Source organism: Camarhynchus parvulus, chromosome 9 (assembly GCF_901933205.1).
Source record: "Camarhynchus parvulus chromosome 9, STF_HiC, whole genome shotgun sequence".
NCBI classification, from domain to species: Eukaryota; Metazoa; Chordata; class Aves; order Passeriformes; family Thraupidae; genus Camarhynchus; species Camarhynchus parvulus.
The window spans coordinates 7,947,801-7,973,780 of NC_044579.1; the positions used below are offsets into that span (position 1 = coordinate 7,947,801).

The 25,980-nt window shown below is 40.4% G+C and overlaps 1 protein-coding gene across 7 annotated transcripts in view; it reads right to left on the bottom strand.

Annotated features, from left to right (window-relative positions):
* MCF2L2 (MCF.2 cell line derived transforming sequence-like 2) overlaps positions 1-25,980 on the bottom strand; it is a 151,903-nt gene that overhangs the window by 76,762 nt on the left and 49,161 nt on the right. For 6 of the 7 annotated variants that reach the window (XM_030954012.1, XM_030954017.1, XM_030954015.1 and 3 more), the window contains exons 5-15: positions 25,264-25,383; positions 19,803-19,919; positions 16,518-16,667; positions 15,374-15,498; positions 13,723-13,837; positions 12,946-13,065; positions 12,231-12,422; positions 11,689-11,880; positions 11,117-11,294; positions 2,316-2,419; positions 832-920 (exon numbers count right to left, since the gene is read on the bottom strand). In XM_030954012.1, coding sequence (XP_030809872.1) covers positions 832-920; positions 2,316-2,419; positions 11,117-11,294; positions 11,689-11,880; positions 12,231-12,422; positions 12,946-13,065; positions 13,723-13,837; positions 15,374-15,498; positions 16,518-16,667; positions 19,803-19,919; positions 25,264-25,383 — 1,502 coding nt within the window. The remainder of the gene's footprint in view (positions 1-831; positions 921-2,315; positions 2,420-11,116; positions 11,295-11,688; positions 11,881-12,230; positions 12,423-12,945; positions 13,066-13,722; positions 13,838-15,373; positions 15,499-16,517; positions 16,668-19,802; positions 19,920-25,263; positions 25,384-25,980) is intronic. The other variant, XM_030954013.1, reaches the window with a different exon arrangement.

Below are 25,980 nucleotides of genomic sequence, written 5' to 3' on the forward strand. Positions count from 1 at the left end.
CTGATGGTCTGGGGACCAGACATGGTATTTTCATAGGGTATAATTAAATTCAGATAATTATGATTTGTCTGTCTCTCCAATTTGTCTGACATAATGTATGAAGTTAGAGTTTTTACAAATGGAGTCATTTGCATCAGGTAACTCCAGTGTATAAGACAGGGGCATAACTAAAGCATGAATTATCTAAATGATAGTGAAGAAGAGAACAAAGGAAATGAAGTCAGGATTGTGGCATTTGGCTTCTTGCAAGGGGTTTTCTTGTGGGTTTTTTGTTTTCTGGGGTTTTTTATTTGATTGTTCCCTTTGGCCTAGAAACTGCAGTTCAGCTAAAACTGGGTTTGCTTGATACTTTTTGTTGAAGTAAGTAATTTAAGTATCTGGTGCTTTAGAATGCATTGTTAATAATCTTTTTCTCAAGCTTTTGCAGAAACTTGAGCTTGCAGTTAAAAAACCCAGAAGCCCCTGAGAGGTATATAGTCAAATGTGAATATTCTGAACATTATGAGAGGATCTTTTAACAGCAGGGGTTTTTTTGTAAATACATGCAAAGCTTATTCTAATGACTTCTTTTCTCACATCTTGTAATTAATGCTTCTAAGAGGAAAAAACCTGCAAAAAAGCCCCAACATGAACAAAAGATAACTCTTACTTGCTTTTTCATCTGATAGACTCGGTATAAATGCATGGCTGTAAGCATTTCAGTGACTTCATTATTGCTAATTATTTATTAATCTTGGTGAACTTCAAAGAGGTTGTAGAGAATGTACTACAAGTGCAGCAATTTGCATTCTAAGAAGAAAAAAAAATAGTGGCTCATATATGCAGCCTTACCTCCTCCTTGTTGACAAGTTCTCGTCACTTTCACTGGTCACCAGGACTCTGCTGGATCCTCCTTGACTGGCTTCATGCATCACTTCAATCTGAATGAGAAGGACATATTAAAACTGAAAATACTTAATTGCTGTGCTTTTATTTAGAGAACGTTAACTCTTTGAAAGAATAAAAACCAGATCCTACCTAACCTAGAAAGTCATTAGACAAGTTCAAATAATTCTAGATGTGCAGAAATATCTCCTATTTATATTCTCCATCTTTGCTCAGTGTTGGCATGGAGGCATTCCTTACTCCAGGCAAAGTCATTATACTCTTGCACCACAGAAGGGGAATTATCTCCTTGTGTAGATAATTAGGGGCATAATAATCTGTTCCTTAGACTCTGGAATACTATTTTTTCATTTCCTGTCTGAAGCCAACCCAAAGACTTCACATTTCCAGAGTTGTTTGTAGAATGCCCTGTGGAGAAATGTGGGAATCCTCTGTGTGCCTCTGAGAAGTGTCAGTGTCCCAGCAGCAGTGCTGGGTGAGGCAGTGCTGAGCACAGGGACCTGTGCAGAGCCCGTGCCCAGGCTGAAACAGAGCTTTTGCACAGCTCCAGTGTTTGTTTTGATAACACTCACACACTCCCTTGTCCAGTCTTGCAGAGTTGGATCATTTCAAGTGCTCTCCAGGCAAGTTTTAAGCAGGCTTTTCTTCCTTTTGCCTGCAGTTTTAAGAGCAGCAAGCACTACTTGCACTCACTGAAAAGCCGGTCTATTCAAATTCAGTTAAACAACCCATCTGCTGAGTTTGCTGTTAATCCAAGCCAATATCTAAATCCCAGCAGAATCCAACTTCCTGAGCACTTTCATTTTTAAGGGCTGGTTCTTACATTCTATATTGCTAAATTATTTAGCTGGTTGATGATAATGATGGAATCCAGTAATGAACTATCCTCATCTGAACTATTATCAGAACAATGGGAAGATAGGGAGGGGGCATAATTTGCAGTGTAGTCATGGGAAGTGGATTTAAAAATTAATGAATGGATGTTTTATAAAGCCTGTACCACACTGCTGCATACACCTAACTATGTGAGAGAAATGCAACTGATTACCTACATTACTGATGAGAGTAAAACTAATTCAAAAGTCACTTTCTGTGAGTTTAGGCAAAAGGGAGACCACCTGTATGTTCCTGCTGGTAACTGTTTATTCTGTGCTTATTGCTGAAGTTGTGGGCTGTGCTGGCCATTTCAGAAAATGGACTGCATTTAATTTTTGCTTTCAGCTTCAGAGGAATAAAGATGAAATATATGAACAAGTCAGGGGTGTGAATAACAGACAAGTTGGTTAAAGTAGCTTGTCCTTATTAGAGAGTTAAGTTAGCAATGCTTCAATTTTTTTTTTAAATTCCAAGTATAGGTATGTAAATCTATATTTATGAGGTTTTGAGTTCTCTCACAATATGGGATGTCCCCAAATTACAAGTAATCCTACCTTAATTCCACCTTTTGTCTTCTTAATGCTTTTCTTTTTTGATAACTCTACTTCAGAAACAGTCTTTGGAGGGCAGGAAATTTCTGTAGACCTCCTGTTGGTAGCTGAAATAGTAAAAAAGAAAGTAGCATTAGAAAATGTGCTAAAAGTTAAAGTTCTACTTCCTAATAAAAGCAATGAGCAAAGTGGTAAATGAGGCCTGGCTTAGAGAACTGAGCTGTGCTGGAGCAGTGATGGACTGGGTGGAACAAGGGATGGGTCCCCTTATTCAGTGCTGCACTGTCTCAAATTGGCATCTTCAGCTCCACACTGAAAGGATTACTTTGGTTTGGCTTCCCCTGGGAAAAACATCTTTAGGACAGCACAGGTAAATGTTAGCCAGCTGTACCAACTTGGGTAATTGCCACTTGCATGGTGTTGCTTGTGTGAGTTCCCAGGAAATTTTGTTTCTGGTAATGCTGGTTTGCTGATTGGTGTTGGATTCATCACATGAACAACTCTCAAAAGAGTAATCACAGGAGTTCAGCAAGGCACAGTGACAGGTGTGTAAGGAGGGAATCTGAGAATATTATTTCAGAACATGCCCTTTTGTGTCAGGTTTGGGGCCCTTGAAGGCTCTGAAAGGCCCAGCTGACACTGAGGCTACTGGACATCCTTAACAACGAGCCTGCTGTCCAAAGCAAAGGCTTAGACTGAACTATGAGAAGGGAAATCATACATTTGGCTTGAGTAGAAAATAATATCTGACACAGCTTTATCTTTGTTTTAGATTGGTAATGAGTTCACAGCACATGCAAGTACAAGGCCAACAGCACTCTTTCTTTTCTTCATTGCTGAATTGATACGGGCAGCCATTCATGTCATGGGTGAAAACGTATGAAAGCCAGATGAGATGCTGAAAGAATCTGAGTCAGGCAACAAAGAGCAAAATTGAGGTTAAGTCCTTTTCTTCTTTATTTTGGCAAAACTTTATAATTGAAGAAGCACTTTTTCTAAGAATAAAAGCTGGTGTTTTCAAATGCATCTGGCAACATTTTGTTTAAGAGGGTTTCACCAAGTTTAGTGTTTTGAAGTGTTGAGAGTCTTGATAGTCATTAACTTTTTCTTCTTTGGGAGAAGCTGAGGGATACAGTAAAAAAGATGAAGTCTTCTTTGAATGAGGAGGACCTAGTATCAAAGGTTTGACGTAGGAGAGGTCTGAACACTTTTAAAAGAAACACCTTAACAAAGTTTCAAATGCCCTTGTCATTTTGTATTCGTCTTTTAAAGTAGTTTTTGAAATGGCAAAAAGAAGCACATAGAAGCACCCAAATTGTATTCAGTTAAAAAGGCAACATATCAGTTTCACAGATGATAATAATGGAAGCTGACATTTCTTCTACCCTGTGTCTTTACAACAGCCTTATCACAGAGCTGGGAAGAGAGCTAATTAAAGCAGCCTGTCTTTAACTCTTCCCTAAATCTTGGATTTATCCGATGCTGAATGACATAAGGACTTGGCAATGCCCGTTTCATGCCTGTTACCTCCTCACAATGACTTCATACTAGAAACTTTCCTCAATGGAACAGGGAAGTCTGGCAGTCACCAGCAGCTATAATCAACTGGTAGAGAATTCTTGTGGTTCCCAGGACTGAGCTGAAATGCAAATGTCTCTTTTTGGCTCTCCCATCACTCTTTCAGAATATACAGCAGGGGATTTGTTTGACTTTGAACACTACTTTCAACAAATACCTTTTTCCTATCCTCAAGCAAGCTTTCCCTGAAGTAGTATTTATTCTCTCAAAGGTATTTTTATTTCACTCAAAAAGTGGTGTACTGACATTTTGGAACCAAGGGAACAAAAAGATGCAAGATGCAGCACATGGAAGTTGTTGATCCCGACTGTCAAACTTCTTCATGCCTTTCTAATCTGCGGGGAGGGTGACTGCTACTGTTGGCAAAACCAGAATATTTGGTAAGTTTTCCAATGGGTCCTTTTATGTGTTTTCCCATGAATGTCTGAGTAAAGTGTCTATAAGCATCAGCAAATTCCCCCTTTTCTGTATTGCTGCAGCCTGGAGATTCTATTTAGCCATAAACTCTCACCTACCACCATCATGACAAAACAGGCTGTGATCAGACTTAATACACTAAAAACTATTATCTCCTGGAGCTTCTCCCAGTTTTATCCTATTTATACCTTGAAAACCAGCATTAAGAAAATAGATCTGAGACTTGGCCACCAAGATATTGCTTCATAATCTTACCCATACCTGAATACCCTAGATATGCTGCCAATGTCTAGTTGCCCTCTCTGAATCTGAGTTCAGTCCCTTGGATTGCTCTACAATCTAATTCACAATGGATATGTCATGGAAATTAAAGGAAGCAACAGAAATAACTTCAGAAAACATGAGGAATTTCACTTAGAAGACCATAGTCAGCAATACCAAGTTGTTTGGCTTATTCATTATTCAGAAAATTTTGTAGCTTGAAGGGGTGGTTGATATTGGTATGAAAACCCTTGCTGAAAGCAATCAGCAGAAAAGGTGGAAATCAGTTACAACTTTGATGTCTGGATCACAACTTGCAAGCTCAGACAGCTCCAGGTGATCCAGGAAAGAGCATAGCGCAGTTTAAATTAAAGATTACACATTCACAAGAAGTTAAACTACAGGTGCTCCTTGATCCAGCAGTAAATTTCTCAGGTCAGTTTACAATCTGAGTCTTGGCTTCTTCAGTGTGACATATTTCAGAAAAGGTACAAGATATGAAAGCAGTCAAATTCCACTGAGTCTGTTTCAGAGGTGAATTTGATTCATATTGACACAGCAAACTTCCCTTTCCAATTAGACCCAGAAATGAACTGAAAACAGGAAACAAGCTGCTTTGGTTATGCTCTGGAGAATTTTTCAGTTATTGACTGGCCCATAGTCAGAGACTGCTGCATGTCACTGCATTTAAGTAGTTGCTGAAGCAGTACAGAAGGGAACAGCCCAAATACCTGCCAATTGTTATTGCAATAATTACTGTGGAACTGGAAATATAAGGGAAACTCCCTTACAGAATTCAGTACAGTTGGCTGTTTCAAGGTCAATATTGTGTTGCTGAAGAAGCTGAAAATTACAATGTTGAATTGCCTACTGAAAGAATACAGGCACAGGAACAAAGGAGAACTAGAAATGATCTAATGTCTGCAAGGTTGCAGAGTTGTTTTCGTCCTATTGTTTCACAGTACTCCCCTGGATGATACATAATGATGATTTCATTTTTAATTCATTAATATTTTTAATTGCTTGATGCTGCTTTTAAAGCAAATATTGTCAAAGGGCATTGTAAAGCAGAGTTTGGGTCTGTCACTTGCATTCACCTGGAGCACCACTACACTTTTCCAATGGGGCTTTAGTACTGTTTACTCTTGTTTTATGAACAAGTTGTATGACAAGTATGGAATCACTATTGTGTTATTTAGCCCACAGCAAATGGTAAAGTGGCCTGTACTGTCCCTAAAGCTGCTAGAAAATGACAGAGACTCATGTGCTCTGTTTTGCTTTGCAGTCTCTCTACCCGTCTAAGACTGAAATAAATTCAGTGAGGAAAACTTGCTGTGCAGCTTGTGAGAAAAAGCTGTGGTTTCACCCATTCTCCCCCCTGCTCCTTTGTGGCAGGACACAGGCCCCATCTCTCAGGTGCTGATCTCTTACAGTGGAGGGCTACATCCCCCACTGAGGGACAGACTGAGGGACAGACAGAACTGTGGGCAGCTCCCTGGTGCTCAGAGACAGCCGGATTAGTTCACCTGGGTAAGTGGCCCTAAGTTAGCTCCTGCTAGAATAAGTGCAACTCATTGGCTAGCATGAGACCATAGCCAAGGGTTACAATACATATTCAGCACCTTTAAGATATTCCAAGCCCCCCTCACATTCAGGTTTGGGGGGAATTCCCCCATCACGTTCTCCCATCTGTTTTCTGTATGGGTTTGTGCATTCTCACTCATCACCTCCAGCAGAATTGAATTCTTTTGGCACGAACAAGCATGGGAATAACTAGTGTGCTAAACTTTATTGGGGTTTGCTGCTCATGCTTACAACAGGAACACGAGTTTGGAGATAATTAGTGGCTTAATTGCTATTTTGAATGCTGGTGATGGCAAAACAATGTTTAGGCAGCTAAAGAAACACCAGAGCAGCTATGGTTTGTCACTTAATGGCTTAGGGCAGAAAGACTGCCATTCTTAGGCAATATAATTTAGACTTCTCTCTGGCAAAATTTCTGTCAAGCCCCCTGAAAATCTGCAGATAAAAGAAGCACAGAGCAAGGTTTCTGGATGTGGAATATTCTTCTACCAGGAGACACTACTTGGTTTCCTCAGACTGGCCCAAGTGTAATAGCAATCCCACAGCCACAAAACTGAAAGTATCTTTTCCTTTTTACAACTTCATTTATAGAAATATACTGAACCAGACAAACTAGTGGTTTCTCAAACCATTCATGAGTCACACACACCATCTCTTCTGAGTCAGCTAATCTCTCCACAGCTTCACTTCCCCTGCACACTTCCCTAGACTCTTGCAAGAAATTCTTCCTTTATCCTCTGTCCAGATGTTATTAGTTAGTGAGTGTTATGCACTAGTGACTGTGAGGAATGCTAGACTGGATCCAATGAGCAGTTGTATACATTTAACTGAGATGGAACCAGCTTAAATTTTATTTTTTAAAGAACTGAAAAGGCTCCAGTTGTGTTTTCCCCCATGAATCTTGTGTTTCAAGTTGGCCTTCTAAGATGCTTGTATGGTGAGTCATGGATTTTGTATGTGCAATGTGCTGTTAAACATGTTATTTGTTTAACAAGCTTGCAGACATTTTGACATCTCTGCTCCTGTATTTCACATTTATGTTGCCCACAAAGAACTCTCTAGGTGAATATTTTATAGCACTTCGTGCTGCCATGTTCCAACTCTTGTCAGAAAGGTAACTAAAGCAAGACATTTTTCCTAACCATGGTCACTGAGATGACCAAATCACCTTTTACTGAAATTTTCCAAGAACACGTGAGGTTGAAGGGAATGGCCTTTGGGAAAGTTTCATTTCAAAGAGTAAGAGCTTGGGAGAATTACAAGCAAATTAAAATAGATAAATGCTAACTGCAGTAATTTCTAATTGCTTGTATTATCCTTTACAGTTCTGTAGTTCATCTCATTGTGTCTGACAGACTGTGTGGTTTGACTCTGTGGACCTACTCCAATTCACTCCATGCTAAAGAGTTTTGCATAGAAATGCAGAGAACAAATATGTAGTCAAATTATCAAAAAATATGCCCTCATAAGTGAATCAGAGCAAAACTATTTCCTTATCAAGTGCCACTTCTTTCCTCCCAACAGATATAGGGACAAATTTAGCTATTAGAATTCAAGCAGCTTCCACTGGGAGAAAATGGAGTTCTCCTTAAAATGAGGTGTCATGTATACTACTTAAATATTTTCAAGGTTCTTATTATAAAAAGGTCAACAGAGTTTTCTGCCTTTTCAGGTTTGATCTGTGAATATTTAATCAAGTTCTCACAGCTAGAACATGCACCAAATACAGCTGCCACAGACTGTTCAGCATCACAATAATTCCAGATCAAGTACTTCAGTCTTGAACAGGCCTGTCCCTGAGAAATATGGAAGTCCACTTGTGAAACCAGAAGCATCAAGCAAAATTTGGATTAATGTAAAATTTTTCTTCAGAGTTTCCAGACCCATAGAAAAGTGTTGACCAAAGGAGAGTCAATTCTGAGCTGCTATTCTGGATCTTCACTGTGCTAAAAGATTGCTGAGAGTCACCAGAAACCATAAGGACATGCACATGAAACTGTGACAGTCATTTCCCCAACAGAAACCTGCCCTTTCTCTCAGACATGGTATCAGCTATGCTTGAGTGCAGAAAATCCATCTCTGCCTACGTATTTGTCCATGTAAAATGGGGAGTCTGACAGTTACAATAATGGAGTGTTTAATGTCTGAGCCTTCATATCTGCGAAGATTTTTCCATTAGCACCCTGAATTGGACTGAATTTTCCCTACTGCTCCCCGTTAGGAAAATGGAGAGTCAGCAAGGAAGAACAAAACAAAATCTATTCTGGAACAAATGTAACTTCTTTTCCTTTCACAGTCCAACCACCCCAGTGCTGCCATGGTATTGTTACTCTGCTGCCTGGGGACAAAAGGCTTTCTTTCTGGTTTTCTATTTCTGTTTACAACATTTTATTGCCTTTGCTTGCCTTTCTATTTACACAGTCTAGGAACATGGTATTTTCCTGTTGTCATGTTCTATTTTGCAAGCTTTTAGAAATATTCAGGTATGTCCTGGGTAGAATATAACAATTGAGTTACAAAACCTGTTTCGAGAAGGTGTTCTAAGCCTCTCTCAGTTTCCAAGATGTTGCTTAATAAATTCTCCCCATCAGTAAATGCTGATTGTGCATTGATGCCATGAATGTGAAGAAAGGACACAGAGGAAAGTCCAAAAGACAGTAGCTTCAAGAAGAGCAGAATTTCACAGCCTCATTTTCAGGCTTGGAATAGGACTCAGTGTCCCTGTTTCTATTCTCAGACATGTTTCAGATTCAGAAACACCTGTGAAACACTTTGGTGAATTCCTCAGTTTATCTTGCTTCAGTTTTCTTTCTGATAAAAGAGGTTAAAATACTGACTAGTACTTGCCAAGTGCTTTGGCAGTCTGAGGGAAAGGGCACTCAGGAATTCCAAAGTGTGATTCTGTGTAGCAGACAACTGGATAACACCAAAGTGATTCAAAGAATATCTGAATATACATGTACTATTCATGGCTGTTAAAGTCACTGACTGAGAGTCCCTGGATGAGCTGTAGATACTCAGGCACTTCTGTTTCTTTGCACAGAGGTACTCTTGGTCAGTCACCTTCTAGTATCTGAATGAAATGGCAGAGTCTGCTTATCAATGTCTGAACGGAACTGGGTTGCACTTTGCACCTCCTGACAACCAGAATAGCATTTTAAAATAAATTTCAGCTCCCTATTATTTTGCAACAGGACATTAAAGGCTAAGCCTTGTCACACAGTTATCCTGTATTGGGTTGTATAACTATGAACTGCAATTCAAGGGACAGAGCAAGGGAGCATCTCATGACTTTTATGAAAGAGCTGATGGTATGTGGGATAGGCTGTATGAACAAGAATCAAAACTTAAAGCACTGTCATAAACCAGTGACTTTTCTATAAGGTTCTATCTATATCAATAATTTATTCTAAAAATCTGCAGATGTGCTAAAATGACAAGAAAGAAGTTCAAGAAACAGTTCAAGGGACTGCATGCATAAACAGAATGGCAAGATTAGCTTTTAGCCTGAAGATGCAGTTTCAGTAGGTAAAAGCCATCCTAAAACTGTGCTGCCACTGACAGGAACTAACTGGTTCTGACCTACTGACCCCATAACCCCATTTTCTGCAACTTTTTTATTTTTCCTTGGCTTCAGCACTAGTGGCCATGCAGTGAGCAATGTGATGAATGCTGTAATTACTGCTGCTTGGAGCACTGACTGGGCTGTGTCATCTCCAGAGCTCCCTGCATTTTTCTAGCTCATGCAATGGAAAAAGAACTACTACAGTGTTGCAGTCTGATTACTCAGTTTTCAAGGCAAATCACAACCCCATCAAACTGACTGCCCACCCCAGTGCAAGAGGGGAGCACAGTGCTGGAGGATGGGTGTGTGGCAGAGCAGGACCTCTTCACAGGCATTGTGTTCTCAGTTTGCCTCAAACTAAAAGAGAAGCTGAAAGTTGAGGTAGGAACTGTACATACAAAACACAGCTAGCATGGTTTGGGGGAAAAAATGTACAGATGTCAAACCAGCATGGGAATGGGGAAAAGATGATTTTCCTTTGGAAGAAAGGATGAATGCTGGGGAGCAGAGGAGAACAGAGGAGAACACAGACATTGGTGTGATTTTTTGCTGGTATGTCTAGAAAGCAAAATGGTCAGGCTACTGGTCATCCATCTCAACAGGAAGATTCCTGTTGAGAAAGCAGTTCATTGAACACTCTTAATGAAATTAGAGGGCTTTTTAAAGGCTTTTTACTAAAGGTTCCCCTTTTGAACAGCCCTAAAGGTTACAAAGGGACAACCTCTTCCTGCAGGGAAGCACAGGGTAGCTGGTCTCCAGGATACACTGTTTCAAATTAGCTTCACCCATGTTCCTTTTGCAGGAAACAGCTATCTTGACTAAACACACATGCTAACCTCAAATCAGGAACTTTCAGTAATTTCCAAAGAGAAGCAATGCTCAGCTTGCATGGTTAGCAGAAAACAAGGTAGAAAGTGAACTAACATCTATGTAGAGGGGGGGAAAAGCAAAAATTCCACAAATGAGTCTGTGTCACTCACTAATGGACCCTTAATTTTGCAAGTATCTGATTGAAACTTGAGGAATTATGACACTTGAAAGCCAAATATTCACATTACATTATCTGCAATATAAAAGAGGTTCACATGCTTGCATTGCAGGCTTGCATTGACTACCCTGGTGTGGGTATTTGAGAATTAGCAATACAAGCCACACTGAGACACAGTATGGAAATGTACTCTGCAGATTAGACCTAGGAAGAGAAACCTGGTGGGTTTTTTTAATTCACCCTTGTTTGTGTGTTTGCAGTGAGAGATATTTCATATTCATTTTTACTAGCTGGACCTACGAAGCTGACACTGCACATCAAACTCAAGTGTTCATTCTGATAACAAAAATCAAACATGACCATGTGGACAAAACATTGGTGTGAGTCTGAAAGCAGCTGCTCATGGCCTACCTACTGCTGCTGGTCTGGTAATCTTTGGTGATGCTCGCTTTGGGGAAGATTCAGGATGTGGAGCAACAGGTTGTACTGGCCGGGTCTGTTTGGCTGCCAGCTTCTTCAGACTTACTTGCCTCTTGTCAAACATTTCTTGCACATCTTCGAGTTTTTGTACAATTCTTTGGGCATTGGCCTTGACAAAGAAAAGGCAAACAACAAATGGTTGTCAGTGCTGGACTGAGTGAGTGAAGAAAGGACTTGTATTACCAGACTCAGACTAGAGCTGGAGATCACAGTATATTGCAGCCCAGTCCACGCATTCTGCCCAGATCACAGTTTCTCTGACCAAGACAGGGTGACTCAAACAGTGTTTCTAGCACTGCTCTGAAGAAAATGACATAAGCGTTGCATGACTGCTCTTATGAGTAAAACTTACTTTCACAAATACTGACCTCTGTGCCCTTTTAGAGTAGGGAAAGAGGCATATTTTAGCAGACTCAAATATATAGCCCAGTACACTTTCATGGACAAAGCAATCAGAAATGTTTAACTTCTAAGTGAGCACATGCACATCTGAGGGGTTTTACCTTTATTTCAGGGGTGAGGATCATGTCAAACTGATTGTAGAACTCCTTCGGGTTGGAGAGCTGGTGTTCCTTAGCTGTTATCAAGAACTTCTCAATTTCAACAAGTGCAGTTTCAGCTCCCTCTTGTGACTGGCACTTATCCACAGCTTGGGAAGCTAAGAGGTAGATTCCAGCTTCACACCATTGGCTTGCCTTCAAAGAAAAGTGGGGGAAGAAGGACTTATCATCACTGACAGTCCAAGTTGTCAGCTGTTGCTTCTGCTCTATGAAAAAGAGATTTGCCCTAACATGTCATTAAAAGGGGATCAATGTTACTCATAGTATGCCTGCCCATAGTTCCTGCCCACAAGTCACCCCATCAGGATATGCAGAATTGAACTTGCTGAACTGATGCAAGGCTCCAATATTTATACTAACATTTACTGAATAAAAAGGAGAAAAAACAAACAACTTTTTATCTTCATCATAATTACCTTAGCTAATAAAATCCTTCATTTTTAATAGAACCTTGCCAGAGCTGTTATCTGAGAAGGTTCACTCACCTTATCTAACTGCTTATGCAGCTCAAGAGACTTTCCCAAAATATCATACTTTTTCTTGGTCTCATTGGTAAAGTCATCACAAATTCGCCTGAGTTCAACACACTTTGGTCTAATGGAGTCAACTGCATAATGGTTGTTTTGGATGAGCTGCTCTCCATGGAGAGCCAGAGACTGGGCCTTCTCCAAAGGTTCCTGTGAAATTAATGAGAAAAATCCAAAATTAGAATTACATGCATAATAATGACAATCCTTCTCTGTAACCTCTGCTGTAGCCTGGGGATAAAGGTTTGGAATATTAAGATAGCTGATATGTCGTACTTTATATTTACATTGAAGGCCAACTTCCATGTCCATGAGTACATTGAAACTTGTGAGGTTCCATCTGAACACCAGGAAGCACTTTTTTATTGTGAGGGTGACCAAACACTGGAACAGGTTGCCCACCAAGATTATGGAGCCCACTTCTGCTTTCTCACATACTAGGGACATTCATTATACAAGTTTTTCCCTACTTTTTTCCCTAGCTTTCCAAGTAATTAAATGGAAGTACCGGGTCTGAACAACCCTGGTTCCTGGAAATTAGGAACTGTGTTTTGCAATTTAAAGTAATGACTCATGAGAAGAGAGTAAATCTGGACAAAAAAAAAAAAAGGACAGTAGCAAGTGTCCAGAATACCATGTCTAAAGCAGCTAGAATACTAAATTGAGAGCAAACCTGTCCTTTCTCTTCCAGATGTTTCTGTTCCTTGAGGAGGTTCTCAACTCGAGTCACACTGTCTCCAATGTCAGCAAAACCTGCTTGTGTTTCCATGAGATTATCCAGTGTCAATTTTACCTAAAAACCAGCAACAACAAAAACATAAACCAAAACAAAACAAAACCACCCAAAATCCCATCACAAGATACTGATAAAAATTACAACATTCACCTACATCTCTGAGAAGAGTCTGCAGCTCAAGTTTAGTCTTTCAGATTGTTCCAAAATGGAAAATCCAAGGAATAAATCAACAAATCAATAAATCAACTTCAAAGAGTTTCCCTGTTTCTCACTAATTAGGCCCACAAAGTTTTGACAACCTGTAACTCCAGAGTTTATATTACTTTAGAATTTGTATTACTTCAGTGTCTGGGGGTGACAGTTGGGCTTTCTGAACTGCATTCCTTTGACTCTGGTGGAATTGGTGACTTACCATCACAGAAGAATTTATGTTTGATAACTTCACACCTAAATGCAAAATTATTTCTCAAGGTAAATTTATTTATTGGTGTTCTACATTTTGCCCTCACAGTCTGGCACTTTCCTCACTGTGCCTTACTCAAGTGTTGTAAGACATCTGAAAGTTGTCAAGACTTTAATTTTTGAATATTCATTTCCTATTGCATAATGATCTTCTCTCCCAACCTCCTTTTTGGATTGCTAGTATACTCTAAGTATGGGAAGAATTTGACCTTATTTGCCAGAGAAGGCTAGACAGCATGAACAAAGAAATACCTCTCTAAAATCGTGTTCAAAGTGTCGAAGCTGCAGGCACTGTTCTAGTTTCAGATGATGTTTGGTCCAAAATTGATCAAAAGCCTTTTCTGTTTCATCCAACTGAGCCAACAACCTGTTAAGGAATTATAATGAATAGAATGTACTTATTTTCTATAGTTAATTTCTTTTAAGTTACAGTAATTGATGGCAGAAAGCAGAGCAGGGAAATGGTGGGGAGCCCTAAAATTATGTAAGAGGGCTCTGTGTCAACTCTCTCATAAGCAAAAGAGAATAAAATTTGCAGTAGGACAGGCAGGAATGTGACAGATGAGTGACAACTACATGGATCTACTGTGGCAGTTACTGTCCTGCCTCCTGATGTGCAAGAGGGACTCAGAGTTGTTCCATGCACTGGCAGCCAAGGACAGCTGTCACTCCCTAGCTTCCACCCAATGCTTCAAAGATAATCCATCCCCAAATTATAGAGATTGAATATGATGCAATTATTATTTTATGGAATTATTAAACCAGAACTCTACAACTTGTGAATTTTCTTCACCCCTCAGAAATAGGCAAGGGCTAAATAATTGTTCCCAGTCGATTAAAAACAATAGATTAGGAGCTCATAATGACTCCCATGGACATTGTTTTACTTTGTATAAAAGATGAAACATTTATTTGCAAAGACATTAATCTCAAGGTGTCATATCTTCAGTAAAATATCTGACACTAGGCTAGTGAGTCATCCTCACAGTTTCTCAATGATCCATTAATTACAAAGTAGAACAGTTTTAAACAAGTAGAAAAAACGAAAAGGAAGTGTTCTCTGAATATCTTGTATTTCAGTAGATGGGCATTCTTTGGGCAGATAAGGGATCAGTGCATGCTGAAATCATCAAGTTTCATGCATGAAATCATCAAGTTATTGGGGCAAATGCCAATAGATCCCTCCTATGTCTCAAAAACAAGTTTCTGTTTTCAGTCTCTCCCTGGAAAACTTTTTTTAATCAAAGCTAGTTGTTGAATTCAAAATGAATTCACAAATTCCTTTGGGATGGCTGTTCAAAGGATTTTAAAGTATTCAGTAAAAAATATCAGCTCAGCTTTACTTTTAGCACCTTTGTTCCCAGTGAATGCAGACACACTGAAACCCTAGCATGGCATTTCTCTTTGCTCTGCATCACATGGCACAGCAGAAACTTCTACATGGTGACCAAAAGCCTTATGGTAATAACTAGCATTGTAGGAAGGAAAAGGGGGCTCTCTCTCTGTGTATCTCTGGATCTGTGACACACAGAATGTTTCAGGTATCATCTTCATCTGCTCTTCCCCCGGTGTTTCCACAGACACTCACAAGCACATCACCCACTCATCTCACACAGAGACTCAGGTACTACTTTCTAGCCTATTTCCCACCTGAAATCTTCAGCCAGGTAGTTAGTGGTCTGACCAAAAATTACCAAGAAATTCAGGACTTGTTTGAACTTGCCTTGGCAGTATAATCGAGTCATTTCCTCTAAGCTATTTCTTCTTGGACTTACCTGTCCATAAATCCTGAGTATGTGAACCAGTGGTAATTTATAACCTGCATATTTAAATTATTTAAATTACATTTGCATCTCCTAGGAATAAATTAGCAAGTTGCACAAGGTAATTTAGCTCCACTGACCTTTCCACTGTGGCCACATTTTCCAGTTCATCAGGACTGAGTTTGCTGTTGGCACTTCGGGTGACTGGCTCCCGGATGCATGTCAGTAAGGTGGCCCCCTGCTTCACTGCTAGCTTCAGCTCATCCTGAGGGGAAAAAACAAGCCAAAAACCAAATTGTATGTACTTCTAACAACACTCACATCTCTTAGATGACAACAGAGTAATGATAAAGGAGGATCCTTTCATAGGTACAAAATACTTGAAACAAAATATAAATGCTTACCAAAGGGGGTATGTTTTCCTAGCAAATGCAGAGACCTAAATCTTTTAACTTTGAATAGTAGATCTATTTCTGAGAAAAGGAAGAGAGTAATTTCTGAGCAGATTGCATATCTGACCAGGCCACTTGCAGAATAAATTATTCTACCACAAACTGAATGTATGCTGTAGATTGTGAGCTGAGAGACTGGGCTGAGACATTGCACTTCTTAATGGAATTTCCTCAAACAACATTGTGCCATGCTGAGCCATAGTACACCAGCTATTAGAAGTCATCCACAGAAGTGTCTTCCCAGCATGAAAGATGAGCAATAAAAAAGACAAAGAGGCTCAAACATTAACTTGTCAGATGACGAATCCCCATATCACTGCACAGTTCTTCCATAAAAATTGTTCTTGTGCTAATATAGCTTAAGTAGTACTTTTAGTCTTGTGTTTAGCATAAGGTGTTTGCTGACAGCAGTAATATTTACTTCTGATCCTTACTCTGCAAAGCCAAACTAGCCCCCACTTTTTTTTAAACAAAACAACAGTCACCATCTAGTTAGATTGTTCTGTCTATTCCTGACTATCCTCACAGGTGTTCTCTGTTTCTGCTCCAATATAAGTCCATCCTTTCTGATGAACTCTTCATCAAGGGCCCATGCTATCCAGATGTGACCCCATTACTCCCTCTCACACAGTGGAAGTGACACTTTCCCATTCTAGCATTCCTGAGGCTGCAAAATGTCCTTTTTCCACAGCTGAATCAAATTGACCTCCTGAGCCCAGGTGTCTGTCCTCCTCCTCAGTGGTTTCCAGACAATGGATTGCCAAGAGATGGCAATAGGTTAGGTCAGAGCTCATCTATTACACTGCTGGAGCCATCGTAGGGCAACAATCACCTTCAGCTTGCTGTGGTGCTCGGCGTGAGAGGAGAGAAGCTCCTCTGTGCACTGCACATCGTTGGGAAGTTCAGTCTCTGCTAAGTCTGTTCCAAAGCTCTGTAGCATCTGTGCTGTTGTTTTTACTGTCATTGCAAAGTTTTCAATAGCCTGGAAAAGCAAAAGCATAAAGTCACAGATTGGTTATTGACCCTTAGCCCTTTAACAACACTTCATGCTTCAGGCACACCATGCTGCAAGTATTACATTCTTATAAAGCTGGTCACATTGCCTTTTTTTGGGTGGATGTGCTTAAAGTTACAAATTAAACCATGTGTCACAAATGACCTTTTCACAGGTCTGCACATATTGTCACCTCTGTGAGCCAACGGGGAACTCCCAGAGCTCCGCAGACATAATGAAACCACAGAGGACATCAGCTTCAAAGGCAGGCCTGGAACTTCAGATCCTCTGCCCATGCTTGCTGGGAAATTCTACTGCATTTAAAATTTTAATTAAGGCTTTATTTAAGTTGAGAACACTACTAAAATATATAGGGCAAAGCCTTTATATTTATACAGCCATTGTTCACTCAGCAGTAATCTGTCTTCCCCTGACTTCTGAATATGTGCATCTCCATCTTGACTATCTGTACAAGATGCATTCTAGTCCCTTCCTCCCATCTGTCCATGCTAGTACACAAATACAGGAACAAGTAACTACAAATACAGTTAAAATGCATAAATTCATGGGATCATTGCTGTTTATCACTTGGGTGCACCAACACAAAACTTGTCAGAAATCTGGTTTTAATGAAGAATGGGGAATGAGGAAAGCTAAAAAAAAAAACAATGATACCTTCTCAGAGCAGAATATAATGTTCAGACCTCTGACATGGGATTAAAACCTTTATATCTAGTAGCAAATAACTACTTGGGATGTTTTTCCGTGATCATGCCGAAATTTGGGGGTGGCTGTGTTGTTCTGTGTAGCTCTTTATTCTTTGTACTTTTTTATCTAATCCCCCACAGGTCTGAGTCAGTCAACAAGCACGAGGGATGCTCTTACACCCAATCAAACACTATGTAGTTGTTGCACACTGCATTCCTTTCTCCAGCAATGATGGGAATTCATTGCTTGCGACCATGACAGATGAAATTATGCTGTGTGCTCAGTGAAAAACAAACTGGAGGTAGATCATCATTCAAAAGGTGTAGAGAGTAATTAGCCCACATTTGTGATCTCAAACATGCCCCCATGAAGGAATGCTAGCAGAGTTCACAGCCTTCTTCCCTTTTCCCCCATAAACTCATGTCTGCTTTCAGCACAAGCAGTATAGACCCACACAGGCTCTATGTTGGTGCTCTGCAGCTGTATGCTGCTGTTCTCAGCACTGAAACTACTGGATTAGAGTTGGCTGAAATGTCACACTTCTGACTGCAACACAGACATGGCCATCCCTGACCAAAGGCCATTTACTGAAAGCCAAAAATGCACTCTGGGGGCAAGAAAGTCCACAGGCTCCTGGCAGCCAAGAGAGGAGAGTGAATGATGCGAGGAGGTTGCTGTGTCACTGCCATTTAGCCAGAGTTTAAAGCTTTTTCAGAAGAAAAGAACTGCCAGGACAAGACATGATAACACTGAGAGAAGCAGCAAAAGGCCTGAAGACCATACTCAGCATGACTGGAAGTCAGATTGTTTCAAGGTGCCATGGAAGCTGACACTTCCCTGATGACAGCCTCTTATCCAGCAGATATTCCTTGGCTGACTGCACCATGAACTTGTCAGTGTTTCACTTAATAGCCTGCTTGCCCCCACTCTCTCTTGTGTATATGAGCAATAAATTGTTCCATGTTCCCAAGTTACATCTGTGAATGGTTTTTTCCCAGTCTCTGTGCTTGGTAAAATTTTTTCTAACAAATTTAACCAAAACCTCTGGGGATTACATAGCCCTACTCCTGTAAATTCTTGGCTCATTTTGTTTGCATATTTTACCAAAATATGTATTATTGCTTTATGTAAACCCCTGTCATTAATAGATAATACAACCTTTCTTGTGCCTCTTTTTATCCCCCTTCACATTTTCAGACCTTTTGCTGTTTGAAAGCTCTTATAGATGATTCATTTCTTCACACTCCCCCTTCCTGCAAGGACAGTTTCATATTTTTGATACTTTTGACACATAAGCCTGTTAACTCATCTCAACCCCAACCTCATTATAGTCAACACAGTTATAAATGTAGAAAATCAATGTTAGACGAAATTTAGATTCTATGTTTGCATATTTAGAAGCCTGAAATATTTGGTGGTTCTCAAGGAGACTAAAATTTAATAAGGACAGCAAAGCACAAAAAAAAACTATAGCAAGAAAATGACAAAAGTGGTTTGACTTAAATTACCTCAGAAAAGCTCTTTTTACGGGTTAGGTGTAACCTGCTCATCAGCAACAACAGACTCACACCCAGGGCTGCTCAGAACTTTGCAAAACATTGAGGCTTACATTGGATGTGGGCTCTAATTTATCAATCTTGCAAGTAGGCCCACAAAGAGAGACACAAACATTGTATAAACTCTCTGTGAAATTAATTACTTTTCCAGGATCATGACCCAGTTTAGCACATTTTTGCTTAGGAAGAATGAAACAATATTTTGTCTGCTAATGTGCTGGAGTTTGGAGTCTGTTTGTTGTGAACTGTCACCTTAACAGGGCACCATAATGAATTGTTTACATTGTTTTGAAGCAGACACTGAAATGCATTAACTAGCCCAAAAAGGGAGCAATCAAACCTGTACAAGTTTCCTCAACAGAATAAAAAAGTCTTTCTGCCTTCCGACTAGCAACTGTTCTTCAGTTACCCAAAATAAGACCCAGCATGCTTGTATAGTACAGAAATGAAAAATAAAATATAGCGCCCTGAGTATTTTTATTCTCTTAAAAGCATGGACATAATTAATCATTAAAGTGAGATTTTTGTATAAAGTCCGCAAAGTGCTACAGCCTATTTTCAATTTCAGCTGAGGGCCTATGAATCCCATCAATTATTGAAAAGGCAAGAGAAGGCCTTGCTGAGTAAGAATACCACGACACTGTTAGGCCCTGGGCCAGGTACACAGTGAGATACAATTACTGCTTCCATTACAAACTTTTGGGGCATTGCCTTTCTCTGTTTGAGTCATGGATTTCCTCTTTCCATGAGTCCCTAGCAGAATTCAGAGGCTGTAATGCAACTGAAAAGTTCCTGCTTAGTGGTTGCTCTGCATTTGTGCCTGGGCAGCTGTGGTGCAGATGCGCAGAGCAGCACTCACCGTGCGGTGATGGATCCACTGGCTGTGGCCGTACTCCAGGGTCCCTCCCAGCTCCCGGGTCAGCTGGCTCTTGTCAATGTAGCCATGCAGATCAGAGACAGAATTTAACATGATGATCTGAAAGGAATCCAAACACACTGGACTGAGAGAAATAACGAGCCTTTCAATCATTGTTCCTAGGATCTGGGTTTGCCTGAACATAGATGACCACTGCAGTTCCACCAGAGGCCATCAGTTCTCATTTTACATTTTCTCATGCCATGGCGAAAGTTTATTTTCCCTATATTTTGCCTTCTCAATGTGTACATGGACATTCTTGAACTACACCTCGGTTTGACATCATCTTCCTCCTTGCTGGGCTGACTCATTTTGCATGTGCATCAAGAGCAAAAGTATGGTACTCATAATGCTCACACAAACTTCCATAACATAATTTATTATCTAGATAATATTTATTTACAGGGAAATGGAGACACAGGCAAGTTAAACAGCTTCTTCAACACAAACCACTTGATCCAGGGAAGTGCTGAAATGAAACCATTGAGAATAAGATTTTTCTTTACGTTTTCTGATTTTTTTTGGCACTGCATGTTCACTGAATTCACTGGCATTTTTCCATTTAAAATCATAATGAAAGAGAAAGGAGAAATACACCTAGATAAATTCTTTTACTTTAGAATCTCCTTACCACTAGACTTGCTTGAAGAAAGCCAAACAAGATTTGAGCTCAGCTTCAGATAAGCAGCATTAACTTTTGGCAACCACTGTAAATTTGTCAACACAAGTAGTTACACAAGTAACACTCATTTATTGTTGTTCCAACAGCTAGAAGATTTGCCAGGATTTCAGCAACAGAAGAATAAAAAGTTGAGCACAAATGACTAAGATTTTTAAATAAATAAATGTCAAAAACATGTCAAATGTGTTACTTGACCCTATTTAAAGAAAGCTTAACTGGCTCTGCATGTCAGCAGGCTCCAATGGAGCATGGTAAGTACATTGACAAACACTGTGGACAGTGAGATGAGTGCAGATGTATGGAGACAAGAGGATGCATATTCTAGGCTATGAGTGCTCTAAGAAAAGCCTCAAGAACAAACTCAAACAATTTTTTAGCTGATCTTTGTTACAGAATCTTTCTAGAATAATTCAGGTTGGCAGGAACCTCAGCTCTCTAGTCCAACTTTTTTCTCAAAGCTATGTCAGCTGTGAGAACAAACCAGGTTGCTCAGGTCTTTATCCACCTAAGACTAAGAAACATCCAAGGATTGAGATTGTACCACCTCTTTGGGCAGTCTGGTCTGCTGCCTGACTGTCTTTGTGGTGAGAAAGTTTTTCTTTATGTCAAGTCAGAGCTGCCCTTGTTTCACTTGATGTCAGTTATTTCTTATCCTACCACCACTGACAAGCTGGCTGCAGTGCCCAGTAACCTGGAGGGACTGGAAAGCTGCTGCTATGTCACATTAACCCTCCTAAGCCTTCCCTTATCCACGTTAGACAAGCACAATTCCCTCAGCATCTTCTTACAGAGCACATGCTCCAAGTCCTGACCTTCTTGGCTCTCCAAGATTACTCCAGGTTAATATTTTTCTTGTGCTGGAGCAACCAAAACTCAGGATCTTCTCGATGTGAATTAATTGGAGCCAAGTAAAGGGGGATGAGTGGTTGCCTCAACCCATTGGCTTTGCTCCTGTTAATACTGCTCCTGTTAATGCAGGATGCTGGTGGCTTCCTTTGCTGCCAGGCACACTCTGCCTCAGGTACACTTGCTGTCTACCAAATTCCCAGCTCCTTTTCTGCAGAGATACTCCCCAGATAGTCAGGCTAAACTGTGAATCATTGCCAACAACAAAACTGTTGTGTTGTTGGAAGGGAAGAACATAAGTTATTTCTTGAGTAAGAAAATCCTTGTGGAAGGAAACTCTTTCCCAGTTGCAGGACTTTGCTTTACCCCTTTTGTATATAAAAAAATAATATGCTGGTCAGCCCATTCCTTGAGTTTTTGTTCCAATGGCCCCGTCTTGTAGTTTACCATCTGCTTCTCCTGCTTTAGTGTCATCTGCACACTTGATGACAGTGCAGCCTGTTGCCTCTTCCATGTCACTGATGAAGACATCAAACAGGGCAGGTCCTAGCAGGTATCACTACAACACTCCACTTGTTGCCCACTTCCAGGCAGAGTATGCCCCATTACCATTACCCTCCTAACCCATCGTGAAACTAGTTTTTAAAACCACATGTAGTGTCTATCCATCCAGACTTTAACCTGACTTGGATACAAGAATATAGTGGAGGATGCATCTGGCCCCTGGGAGCCATACGGGCTGAAAATTCTCAACTAGGCCCTCACTCTGTTTTTTTTCACTTCCAGCAGTTCATCTTCTCCTTAACCCCTGTCTTTAAACACAGAAACGAGGAGATCTAGTTGGTGAAAAAACTGTGGCAGAGAAAGGTATCTCAGCCAAAGATAAAGGAAAAACTGTTCCCTGACTGTGTTATGAAACACTGTTCTGTTATGATCAAAGCCAGAAAGTTCAAAAAGCTGCATAATCTTGAAAAGGCCTCATACTGGAACATAAAGTCTATGCACTAATTCTGAATTGGAAATCACATTCGAAAAAGTAAATCTTAACTGCTTTGTAGCTCTTCCCCATCAGAGATGTTGCTGACAAGTTGGAACTTTTCTGATACTTCAAACCTCAGGGAAACCACAGAGGTACACTGTCATGCAGTTTTCTTTTAGAAAGAATTTTATGTTTGTTTTAACCTGGTATGCTCAGCATGAGCCACTAAACAAACCTATTAATATTGCCAGCTATGGTGCTACCCAACAGGGTGTGGGTCTTCACCACACAAGCATTCCTGCAGGAGAAAGCCTCTGAGAAACCCAGCATCCATCTAAAAAACCAATCTGAGAGAGCATTAGCATCTCCCATGCTGCTTGCCAGACAGGAGACAGCCACAGTCAGTCAGCTGGGGAATGCACAGGAGCAGCAGTTTAGAAGAGAAGGGTCAGTGTGGAAATGGAACTGTGGGGGGCTGCTTCCGGATGGGTTAGGCTGTCAAAAAGAAGTCACAGACTAAAAAGCTCAAGGAAGTACTTGCTATGGACAGATTGTTCAGACTTTTATGTATGTTCTGAAGATGCTTTAATTCACTTTCTATGATGGGAGGTTCCTTGGCTGCATCTCTGGGTGTTCCTTTTGAATTCATAGATTTTAATCTCAGATGAACCCTGCTGTGTCTCCTATATTTCTATATCTTGATCCTGTAAAGTGATATCTAATCAAATCACTATCCCAATAGAAATTTATTTGATGAGGTTTTATTACCCACATTTGTATGTCAATGTGATATAAATCCTGCATTTCCTTTTTGTGTCTGGTTGGTTATTTCAGCCTTTATTTCCAGCTCCTGCTTGACCTTCTGGTTCCTACTCATTCCAGTATTGATTTAACCCAGCAAATCTATTTTACTGAGCATATTTGCAGTCTGATAGCTCAAATAAATTATTAAACAAATGTTTCCTTAACAAACACACACAATATTCTTGGAGCTCCTTTTGAATGCTCATGTCTTGGTCCTGACTCACAGCTGTGATAGGAAATGCCACCCATCCACGGGCCAGTTACGGCATGAATGTTGTCATAGAGCCAAACACACAACACAAACAAACAACCTGCAAACAATTTAAAAGATCATGGTGATATTGAAGGTAGGTACTGATTCCTAATTCCTTGAGTAAGCACATCTCCCATGGAACAAGAACTCTGTGGTGCTGTTCTCTTGCTTGGCATTTAGGATGCTGTTTTCAAGGAGAACAAACAGATATTGTTCTCAGTAACTACCCTCCTCTGAAACTGGGGTATGCAGGACATGCCCAGATGGTATTTTTAGGATGGGCTGCAACACAAGAGAAAAGCCCCTCCAGAGAGCATGACAGACCCCAGGAACTTACAACATCTGTAGTACAACCCTAAGTAACTTAGAATAGCATCAGACATATGTGGGCAGCCTGTCTATAAATCTGACAGGCTGTCTACAGATATCTGGGCAGGAGGCAGCAAGTGTGTCATGCTCTTAGTTTTTGTAAGGCTGCTCTCTAAGAGCTCTGTGGACATACCCAGGATGGCTCAAAATATCCAAGACAACCCCAAACTAAACTGACACCTTGATTTTCCTGCCTATAAGAAAGATAAGTTAGTATTTCATACTTAATGCAGTGCTTGACCCCTGCCTAGAACTAACCTCCCTTCCAACTTTGATCCCTTCCAAGTTTTGAAATGCAACTCTGATGTCAAATAAATGGCTAAAAGTATAGGAAATGCTGAACTGTTGGAAAATGCCAGTCCTTGATGAAGTAGTCCCTTTCTGGGCTGCAGTCACTGGTAGAAAGGTTGCTATAGCAACAGATTGTGGCATATTAAATATAGGTACATCCATTTTTAAACTACTATAAAATATTTTGGTTTGCATTCAAATGTAATTTTTTTCATCAAGTTTGCATTTTACCAAAAAGCCACCCTTACCAAATGACAGTAAAAGTTACAATTTTACCACTATAACCAAATATCTATTCATGGTTCCTTTCCTGTATGCACTGTAATAAATAGCTGCTGCCTCTCACTTCAGGAGAAGCAGAAAGTGTTTTAAACACCTGAACTTCAAACTTGAGTTTCAACGGAGCTAGAATTTGTTGGAGGAGAGCCATAAGTATTTTGCAAAAAAACATAACCCCGAAAGCAAAATTCAAAGCAGTCATCTGAAATCCCTCCAGTAAAGTCACTGTGAAACACAGTATGAGTCTGATCCAGGATGAAATATCACCAATAATCATAATTCAAGTTTATTTATAAAACTTTAAAATTTTGACACCACATGCAAACATGCAGCTAAAAACAACTCCTAAATACCCCTCACAGAATAATCTCCAACTCTTTCAGGACTGATAACCTTCTTCATATCACAGTCTCATCAAGCTACAGCATATGCCAAGTGCATATAAAAATAACTAAAACACAAACTCTGAATCTTGAGGGCACGGGAATCATAAAATACATTCAGAATAAGCAGTGTTAGAGGGACAGTCAGAGCTGCCATGGATAACCCATCAAACAGTGCAGAATTCAACCCAGGGCTTCTGCTGCTCTGTAGGCCTGACTACTTATGTTTGTCACTGGAGTGGGATCTACCTCTGCCTACATGAAGGGAACATCTCCACTGAGTTAAAATGCCAGTACTTAAAATCTGAGCCATATTTTATAGCTCGACTGGACGTGGGAACATGTCCATTAAACACTATGAACCATCCACTGCTAAATAACTCTTTGGCATCACCACACAGACTGAGATGAAAGGCCCCAGGTGCCACTTGCAATCATGGGTTATGGGAAATTGCTGACAGCCCAGAACTGCAGAAATGGAGAAAAGAAAATGCATGGACAAAAAACTGCATGCTTACCGGTACCTTCATTTTAAAGTCATCTCGATAGAGTTTAATGCCAATGTCAGCGATTGCCCTTTGGATAAAGCGGGAGGGTCTCAGGACAAACACCAGCTGCAGGTTCCCTGGAAATGCTCCCTGCAAGAAATATAGAATTCTTAGAAGGTACATTTCTAGCTTACAAGGGAATTTTCAGCCAAGTGTTTCCTCACCAGCAGGGCAAAGCAGGTAGGACTTCTGAATCTTGCTCAGTCCAGCTGCTCATTGCCTCAGCTGGTCCATTCAGCATGTGCTCATTGTCACTATTTCCAAATCCAATAGGAAGACTGACCCATGTATTTTACTGCCCACCCACATGCTGTTTCATGATACAGATTTATCACAGAGCTCCAAAGTTCCTGACTATTGCCTTTCTCCCCCAGACCCGAATCCCACCAAGTCCCACTTGCACCACCGCACCAGAAGTTTTCCCATTTTTCAGGCTGCAGCCACTAGAGGGCAAAGCTGGCTGCCCACGTTGGACTGGTGAGGGAAGCTGGTAGCACAGATGGATTCCCCAGGCTGACCTACCTATTCACTGTGCAAAGGGTTTTGAATCTTTTTAACCTCACATATTTTTACACACAGGCAGACACTCAGCATGTTCATCAGATATGGCCCTGCCTGCAACACCCAGCCTACATCTCTCACACTCCTCTGAGGTCATCAAGCATAAAAAAAGGAACAATTTCTTGA